General features: G+C 32.5%; 1 protein-coding gene across 1 annotated transcript in view; it reads right to left on the reverse strand.

Annotated features, from left to right (window-relative positions):
• COL11A1 (collagen, type XI, alpha 1) overlaps positions 1–10,484 on the reverse strand; it is a 220,804-nt gene that overhangs the window by 139,225 nt on the left and 71,095 nt on the right. Inside the window, exons 5-7 of the mRNA XM_011935227.1 lie at positions 8,395–8,523; positions 2,830–2,946; positions 2,135–2,227 (exon numbers count right to left, since the gene is read on the reverse strand). Coding sequence (XP_011790617.1) covers positions 2,135–2,227; positions 2,830–2,946; positions 8,395–8,523 — 339 coding nt within the window. The remainder of the gene's footprint in view (positions 1–2,134; positions 2,228–2,829; positions 2,947–8,394; positions 8,524–10,484) is intronic.

Raw genomic sequence — 10,484 nt, forward strand, 5'->3', positions numbered from 1 at the left:
TTTTTTTTTTGAGATGGAGTTTTGCTCTTATTGCCTAGCTGGAGTGCAATGGTGTAATCTCAACTTACGGCAACCTCCACCTCCTGGGTTCAAGAGATTCTCCTGCCTAAGCCTCCCGAGTAGCTAGGATTACAGGCATGTGCCACCATGCCCCGGTAATTTTGTTTTCTCCATATTGATTAGTCTGGTCTTGAACTCTCAACCTCAGGTGATCCACCCGCCTTGGCCTCCCAAAGTGTTGGGATTAAAGGTGTGAGCCACCACACCTGGCAGCTTTGCCTAATTTTTAAATCTTACAGAACATCATCATGAAATAAATATTCTACAAGGATAAGTCATGTAAGTTTGAGTCTCATCCCATAAATAAAATAATAATATACCAATATCATTATAAATAGAGATGTGTCATTACAATGATTATGCAGAGCATTTCTCATGTAAGGAAGTAGCATGACACCAAACAGTTCTTTAAATCAAATAAAATAAGTGATAGCTATCAACATTTAAGATAATGAAATATAAAATATCACTGTACAATTCTCAAGAAGAGTAGGGAATAAATATTAATTAATAATTGAAAGTGAGAATTATGTCAATAATACTTTCTCAGAGACATAGATAAAAACTGATACATTTTTTCTCTTAATTCCTTACTAGTAGAATAAACCTGAATCTGACTTAACATGTGAATATTTGGTTTTGTTATATTCATGATGAGGCTCAAATTAAATAATTTATCTTGTTACTTTTTATTTTTTGAGATGGGGTCTCACTCTGTCACCCAGGCTGGAATCGAGTGGTACAATCATACTGCTCTGCAACCTGAGACTCCTGAGCTTACATGATCCTCCTGCCTCAGCCTCCTGTGTAGCTGGGACTACAGGCATGCACCACCATGCCCAGCTAATGCATCGATTGATTTATTTGTAAAGACAGGATCTTGTTGTATTGCTTAGGCTTATCTTGCCAATTTGTAAATTTCATTTTTAGGTAACTGATTTTCTATTCCATAGTAAATCTAGATGATAGAGTAATATTAGATAACAGTATTATACCATCTTGTGAATTAAAATATGTAGATAAATGATCAGTATTTTTTCACTAAAATTAAATGTTCAACAACCATAATTTTTGAATTCTTAGATAAGGAGTATATGCTGTCTACAGAGACTGCATAATATCTAGGGTGAGAATATTGCTATAATCATAGCTTGGCACTAAAATGCTGGATGAATTTGGTTAGGTAAATAAACATCTTGAATCAAAATACTATTTTTTTTGAAAATTATTAATTTGAGCTAAAAGAAACTTAAAATGCATTCTCACTCTAAATATTTATTATTCTCAATTTTGTGTTTTCATATAAAGGCCTATTGAATCTATTTGCCTCATTGTGAGACATTTTACATAAATTTTCTTAGAAGTAAATTACATTTCTTATATTCATTTCCTGATAAAATTATACCAAAATGTATACCAGATATTTAACTAAGTTAAACTGAATTGTATGTTGTATTCTTCATGATCAGAATGCATGTGCAATATGAAATTCAGGAAGATTAATTTTTACCTACATGTACTTAATATTTTCATAGAAAATAATGGAAAGATTAAGATATATTAGTTTAATAAGAATTAATATTACATTCCTAACATTTGAAAATGTAGTTATTTAGGTCCACTAAGACTACATTTTTTCAAAATGCTCGCTGTCATAAAATGCATGATTATTCATCAGATGGAGTAAAATTCTAATTGTATCCTTTGATGATACAATTTTCACTTTAGAGGATTCTTCTCACAGAAGAAACATGTTGTGAATACCCTTAGTCACAACATGTTGAAAAGCTTGCTCAATTCCAGGAGCAATTAAGAAAATAATAGCAGCCAATTCAGTTTGATCAATTTAGCATCTGCATGAAGCAAAGAGTCATGCAAAACCTGAATTGACATTGATTTCAGATGAACTGCTTTTAGTAATAGTGAACCATTGCTATTGTTTCTCTTACTTTAGTAAAAGAATTAAAACATCAGATGTTTGAGAAATTATAGATTCTTCCAGAGTGAAGTATATCAAAATAAATTACACATTTAAAAAGTGGGACTGTGATTTAATATTATCTATGTGTATTACCTCATTCGTCCCAGAAACACGCCTAGGAGCTTCTGTCTGGTAACTTTCCATTGTTCCATAGTTGTATTCTTGAAAATCATCAACGATATTTGCCTAATGGTAAATTCAGAAGAGAATTAGTAAACATGTAAGGTAATCCCAAATGTATGGAAATCATGATTTAAATGGGTTATAGTATTAGCCGAGTGAGTATTTATCTAGTTGGGTTAAGACTATGACTCATGATCAGAGATCTTCCAGCTTATCTAGGATAGATCTTGATTGCTTTTTCTTTGCTACCTTTACCCCTAGTTTGGCTTTTGCTGATGCTTGATAACTTTTCTTCTTCTTGGATGAAAATTTTTCAGATTTGGGGGGTGTAAACTTTTTGGACTTTTCCTTTGAGTTAGTAGCCACTGTCCTCGTCTTCTTTTTGAAATTGGATTTCTTTTTCTGTAAAATGTGGTGAAAGATGGAATGGAAAACATAAATAAACAAGGAGGGAAATATAGAGCATAGATGAAAGGAAGGCTAAGCAAAAGTGAAATGGACATCATTCTTCAAAACGGCTACTGTCAAATAAAAATCACAGTTATTGGTTCAGAGGAATAAGATGAATGAAAGGTTTATGGTAAGTTTGAGGAACAGTCAACATAAGGAACCACAGGATGATGAACAGCAGGACACCACATACACAGGCACTGCTTTGTTTTTACCTCCGTCTGTGCTATTGTCTCCTCAGTTACAGTGGGTCCCTCTGTTACACTTTCAGCCTCTTTATACTCTGCTTCCCCATACTCATAGTCATATTCGATTATATCCTCTGGTTCATACTACATTGCAAAGGAAAAAATATCAGGCAATTGTGTTAGTGCCAAAATACTATTCATAAAGTGAGAACCATCTTAACTTTTACATAGTGTAAATGTTAAGAGACAAGAAATTAACGTTATTGATGAGTTATTTTTGCATTACATAGAAGTATTATACTGTCTTATACAGAGTATAATAACATAGGAGTGACAAAGCACATTTCCTATGAGCAGAATGGTGATTAGTATCACAAGAAAACAAAAAATGTGGAATAGTAATTCAAGTTCTTAATTATGGAATGTTAATTGAAACACAGTAATTATGTACTTGAATATAGATGTCAAATATTAATTTTGATTTGAAAAATTGCTATGCAATGTTTCTCTATAAGAGCTCTACAGTAATTTCAATGGGAATTTTTCATTAAGCTACATGTCTAAAAATAAAAATGTTGAGAGTAGTCTTCCTAAGTATCAAAGGATTTTCATATCTATTGAGAGATGGGAAAGAGGGGAGGAGGGAAAGGGAATACAAAGAATATGAAATAAGTATATACTCTATTTGAAATACTGTAACCAATGGGAAAATAAAATCTAAAATGTATTAAGAAATTCCTAATTTCCTTTAGACCTTCCTAAGATCAAACAGAGCACAAAATCCTTGTGAGACATTAAGAATTCAAAATTAGATGTGCTTATAATTAATGCATAATTTTAATATTTAAAATTGCTGCCTTTTTCTCTATCAAAAAAAGGCATAACACTTAGATATCTTAAAAAACATAATTCACATTGGAAATAATATTTTATACTAATTTCTTCTGTATTAAAAGATTTTAATTAAGGAGAGATACGTTTCCTAATAGAGTTAAAAGACAATCGTACATATCAAATAATGAGCAAAATAATATGCTCAAATCCAAAGCTCAATATATTTATAAAAATTTTAATTTTCAATCAAGAATATAGATATTATTAAACATAAGTTAAATTTATTTTTTTTTTTTTTTTTTTTGAGACGGAGTCTCGCTCTGCCGCCTAGGCTGGAGTGCAGTGGCCGGATCTCAGCTCACTGCAAGCTCCGCCTCCCGGGTTCACGCCATTCTCCTGCCTCAGCCTCCGGAGTAGCTGGGACTACAGGCGCCCGCCACCTCGCCCGGCTAGTTTTTTGTATTTTTTTAGTAGAGACGGGGTTTCACCGTATTAGCCAGGATGGTCTCGATCTCCTGACCTCGTGATCCGCCCGCTTCGGCCTCCCAAAGTGCTGGGATTACAGGCTTGAGCCACCGCGCTCGGCCTGTTAAATTTAGATTTTAATCAAAATAACTAAATACACTAAATCATATGTAGCACAAAAATTACGTAGTAAACTAAACAAGTTAAAACTCTAAAAAAATTATGTGTGTATATATGTATGTATGTATATGCATGCCAGGGGCAATTTATATATAATTGCCTAGGGCAAACATACATAATAATACAATAATACATATAATAAACATATATAATAATACATATAATAATACATAAAATAATATATATTTTCCAGGGACAATCTATATGTAATTCCTTAAGTAATGTATTTGATACAATTCCATTTATGTCTCAACTGGATTTCTCTTCGCATTTTAACCATTCCCTTTCAATCTTCCAACAAAATAACTGTTGACCACAAATGTTTTAGAAAATTGTGATCACAGTGCCTTCTAATAATAAGCTCTAGTAGTTTATAGAGGAATTATGAATTACAAAAACCATAAGTAAATGCATAAAGTGCCAATTTTAAACCTGGACAACTTAAATGCATTTTAATTGAAATCTGCTGTTCAAAGATATATATATATAGAACTGTACCAAAGTAGTCAATTAATTTTATATCATATTTTTCTCTTATAGGACAAATTATCTTCTAACTTTCATAATTCTGTTCTTTATTTAAACTCTCCAAATGTTGATTAACCAGACTGGTTATGAAATAATGGAGGAAATAACATGTTAACTGCCCTAGACACTAAAGCACATCTTTCTGGGTTTTGTTTGTTTGTTTTTTGTTTTATTTTGTTTTGTTTTTGAGATGGAGTCTCGCTCTGTCACCCAGGCTGGAGTGCAAGCAGCACGATCTCAGCTCACTGCAACCTCTGCCTCCTGGGTTCAAGCGATTCTCCTTCCTCACTCAGCTTCCCAAGTAGCTGGGATTACAGGCACCTGCCACCATGCCCGGCTAATCTTGTAAACATTTTTATTAGAGAGAGGGTTTCACTAAGTTAGCCAGGCTGCCATTGAACTCCTGACCACAGGTGATCTGCCCGCCCTGGCCTCCCAAATTGCTGGGATTACAAGCATGAGCCACTGCGCCCAGCCAGCACATCTTTCTCTTAGAGCTTATTCACTCCTGGTTCTCCTTTATCTGCACAGCTTCCTCCATGTGGTGGTCATGAATATACTCAGGATATTGCTGAATGTATATTGCAATATATATATATTACTACATAAAGCCTCATAACATATTTTCGAAGATAAATCTCTCTCCTCACTAAGGAATTCTAAAGATGGCTTGAGACAAGTAGAGAGGAAATAACTAGTTATAATCAATCGGACAAATATATGCAAAAAGACATGCAGTGATGGAATAATTTCAACTTTGTCGGTATTCTAACAGAAATTAGAGTAGGTGAGGAAAAATAATCTTCCAGAACTGTCATGTCTGTTCTTACTTAATTTGTAAGAAAACTGGTGATATCAGTAAAAACCTGTGCATCTGATGAGAAATATAATGTATGATACATATTAAGTGAAAAGATAACACATTTTGGAAAGGTAATTGTTTTTTAAATTCCTTTATAAAAGATTGTCACTTCATTTTCTGTTTTCATCCTTTTTTAAGAAAGAATACCAAAAGGAATCCTATAGATTTAACATCTAATTTTTTATAAGACAGGAAGATAATTTCACTTGATCAGAAAATCCCAAATTCATTATAATTTTAATATTAGCTTGTCACCTATTTAAATGGCATTATGTAGTTTCAAATAGAATTAAAATGTGATAATATTATCATTAAGTTAAAATCTGCCGGCCGGGCGTGGTGGCTCAAGCCCGTAATCCCAGCACTTTGGGAGGCCGAGACGGGTGGATCACGAGGTCAGAAGATCAAGGCCATCCTGGCTAACACGGTGAAACCCCGTCTCTACTAAAAAATACAAAAAAACTAGCCGTGCCAGGTGGCGGGCGCCTGTAGTCCCAGCTACTCGGGAGGCTGAGGCAGGAGAATGGCCAGAACCCGGGAGGCGGAGCTTGCAGTGACCCGAGATCCGGCCACTGCACTCCAGCCTGGGCGACAGCGCGAGACTCCGTCTCAAAATTAATTAATTAATTAATTAATTAATTAATTAAATTAAATCTGCCTACATTATACATTTCTTACTCCATGGTGATGGTTGTAAAGTTGTGTCAACCATATAACAATGTGAATCTTAAGAATGGATTAGGATATGTTATTTGAGGATACTAAGTAGACAAAATTATAAGCTAAAAAAGCATATGGGTTGATCTATAAAAGAAATTGACATATTTATTAATCCAAATTAGAATAATAAACATGCAATACCAGAAGTTTATTAGTGAACAATTAAGTAATATAAAGTACAACATGTATGACTGATGCTCCATATTGCACTTTATGTTCTTCATGTATTGACGACTAACATTGCATTATTAATTTATATAGGTAGAAACTCTGAAGATTATTAATATGCATTTTATCATGTAATGACATATTAATGGATATAGTTTAAAATTATTATAAGGACTACTTACTAATTTGATTGATTAGTTTTTGATACTGGTATAGATGTTTATCTTATTGTTGAAGGATCAACATAATTTAGAGTTAGAGAAAAAAGTGAAAGCTAATTCTTCCTTAAAGAAAAAACTTTTTCATTATGACTTATTCAATTTTTAAAGAGGTAAAAATGCAATCTATGATTGCATTACCCAACCAGATTGTGATGCAGTTTCTGCTATAATGTGCTGTTTTTCTCATCAAATGCTTCTAGTAAAACTAAGTTTGACATCTCAACAGAATGTTAAATATACATGTCAACAACTAACATGGTAAAAGGCAAGTTCATTTTTAAATGAACTTAAGAAGATGGATACAAATTACCTTGATAAAATAACAGCTTACCTGACATAATAACATTACAACATGGGAACAAAACACCTCAAAGTGGTATATTAAGATTGCAAACCTCCCTTCTTCCAAAAATCAGAGCCATACTGTTGCTAAATAGAATAAAATGCCTTATCTTTCTTTATAAAGGAGCAAAACAGATCTCATCAACCTTGAAAATGTACAGTAAATTCTATAAATTTTAATATTAAGTCAGCACATAACCTCTTAGATATAAAAACACTAAATCTGATAATTATTTTATCTATCACTTCAGAATGCACGGAAAATATATTTAGTGAATCATGAGAGAATAAAAAGAATGAAGTAATTGAGAACTGTGAAGCAAGTAAATAAAATATCCCAGTAATTTATCTTTACACTCTCATATTTGCCTTCCTGTTGGCTTCTTAAAATTTTACCTTGTTTTTTAAACAAAAACTGATGTTAAGTCATGGAAAAGATCAGTGCAACAGAATATACTATTAAACGTTAAAAAGTAAAGTAGTGTCAAAAACATATTTCTAGCATTTAAAGTGTAAAATCCAACCTTAATTCACCTGCAGAGCTAACAATAAGATAAAAGATTTTGACTCATTATAAACAGTAAAACTCAAATGGTGGCACCTACGAGGACATTTAAAAGGAAAGTACTTTCTATCTGATTCATTTTTAGAACAGTTTTGATGTTTCCAAATTTCTACTTCCTTTTTAACACTTTAAGTCTTGAGGAAAAAATCCAAAAATACAGTTTGGCTCCCAACTGAGGTTTAAATTCCTTTCATTTCACATGCTTTTAAATTTTCCTATGAGAAATGTTTTTTTTAAAAAAAAACTCTAATTATTCAACACAGCCTGAAAACTTTAAGGTAGTTCTAATGTCACTTTCTCATTTGCATGAATTGCCAAAGGTCTAGGGAGATGGCATGCACACCAGAAAATATGTCATTCTATCTTGAAGCTGTGTTAATTATTTAAATGCTAATGGTCAAAATATCGCTCTTAGAAATTATTTTCTTCTCACTCCTCCAAAATGGAGTATGTGCATATACACAGTATACAAGTGAAGCACCACTATTTCTAATAAATGTATGTAATAAAATGCTTAAACAGCAAGAAAACAAGTACCAAATATATTCAAGTCACTTTTTTTCCTGGAAATATTACAACAGTATTAAAATACAAAGCATAATTTAACTAAAATGGAATAAATAAGTGTAAGTTCAAAAACTGCAAACTGCACTGCTATGTCCGTATCACTGAAATACAGAGACCTTCTCTAGTCTTGTGCTCCTCACCTCATCTATCTGAGGTTCCTGAGCCTGAGCAGCCTTGGGTGCTGAAGAGTCACAGTCTGGACTATAATGCTCACAGTAGTCATATGCTGCCTTGGGGTCACCTGTGATCAAAAACTGCTGGATGTCCCCCTGCAAAATAATAATAATAATAATAATAATAAACAGACACAGATGCAGTCAGCATATTAAAGTACACATATACCAGAGTGAGATGTATTCAAGACAATGTGTGGTTTATTTTTAAATATTTGAAGAAGAAAAATGACTTATATTTCAATGTTAGGAAGAGTCTTACAGGATTGAAACACCTATTTTACAAATTAGCTGTAAATATTGGGCTGTTATTCTATGTTAACTTCTGGCTCAGGAAATCTATACTACATTCATTCCTTTGTGAAAACTCAATTTTACTTTATTGGTAGTTTATACTGCATGGTAGAGGACAAATATAATGCGGGCAAAAGACTAATTTTAAAAGTCAACACATTTTAAAAACTGTGCATATATAAAAACAGTAACAAAATTCTAATACTAAATAAGTAAAAAGTTCAATAAGCTTAAAAGGAATTATTGTTAGGAAATTTATATGAAATTTTTAGAGTAAATATATAGATCCAACGATTACGTGCTGTTAGAAAAATCAGTATCAAAAGGAATCCCTACCTACAAAGATGAATGAGAAATGAAGACATCGGAGAAACCAAAATTAAAAGTAAAAAAAGCATGAGTTTGATGCATTTATATTAAGGAAAAAAAGGAGTTCCTAAGGATACATTAAACATCACCTATCAAAAAATCTGTGTGATTTCAATAAAATCAAAACATTAGTAATATTTAATAATAGAATTACCTAAAGAGTTTTAATTTCAAGAGCTTTTGGAAACTGCAAACAAGAGAAAAATCCAAATATTCTGCTCTTGACATGATGTGACTACTTCCACCTGGACCTTATTTCATCATGAAACTAGTTTAATATAAATCTGTGTGTCATGACCATATTAATTCAGAATTACACTCAGACCTAGAGGAATATCTGGGCTGATAGCCATTTAACTTGAGCATTCGAGTCTCTGTAAGTTTGAGCACATAAATCTGATGCATAAAACTCCTGACTCCATGTTTAAAAATTTAAAAGTCATTCCAGTTTTCTCTGCATCTTACCAACAGGGATTATTTAGGACTTGATAAAAATATGGAAATTAAATTATAAAAATATTTAAAAATTAAAGAATGTGGAATAATTCATTCTACATTTATACCACAATATTTATTTATTTAGTAACAAATATTTATTGAGAAAGTATCATACACAAAATATTGAACCTGTAGGTGTAAAAACACATATTTGATGTAATCTTTGTTCTTTGGAGAGCGCAAACCAGTGGTTAAGAATATTTAAAACTATAGTATAAGGTGAAATAAAATTAATAAATTGAAAATATATAACCAAATAATGTGAGAAGTACCAAGAAAAGAATAAGTTAATTAGTTATTTTATTAGAACTAAGTATAAGTTATTTAATTAGAATTAGGTTATTCAATCCTAGAAGGCAATTTTTTATTTAATACTGTGGTTACTACCTGTGGTGTGGTACTTATTTTTATTTGTATCATTCTTTCTTCTGTCAAAAACTGTGTTCATTCTCACCCTTAGAATTAGGATTTAGTTTTAAGGTTCAAAAATTTATATTTCTTTTTTTATTTTATTTTATTATTTTCTTTTTATTATACTTTAAGTTCTAGGGTACATGTGCATAACATGCAGGTTTGTTTCATATGTATACTTGTGCCATGTTGGTGTCCTGCACCCATCAACTCGTCAGCACCCATCAACTCGTCATTTACATCAGGTATAACTCCCAATGCAATCCCTCCCTACTCCCCCCTCCCCGTGATAGGCTCTGGTGTGTGATGTTCCCCTTCCCGAGTCCAGGTGATGTCATTGTTCAGTTCCCACCTATGAGTGAGAACATGCGGTGTTTGGTTTTCTGTTCTTGCAATAGTTTGCTGAGAATGATGGTTTCCAGCTGCATCCATGTCCCTACAAAGGACTCAAACTCATCCTTTTTAATGGCTGCATAGTATTCCAT

Source organism: Colobus angolensis, unplaced genomic scaffold (assembly GCF_000951035.1).
Source record: "Colobus angolensis palliatus isolate OR3802 unplaced genomic scaffold, Cang.pa_1.0 Scaffold141, whole genome shotgun sequence".
NCBI classification, from domain to species: Eukaryota; Metazoa; Chordata; class Mammalia; order Primates; family Cercopithecidae; genus Colobus; species Colobus angolensis.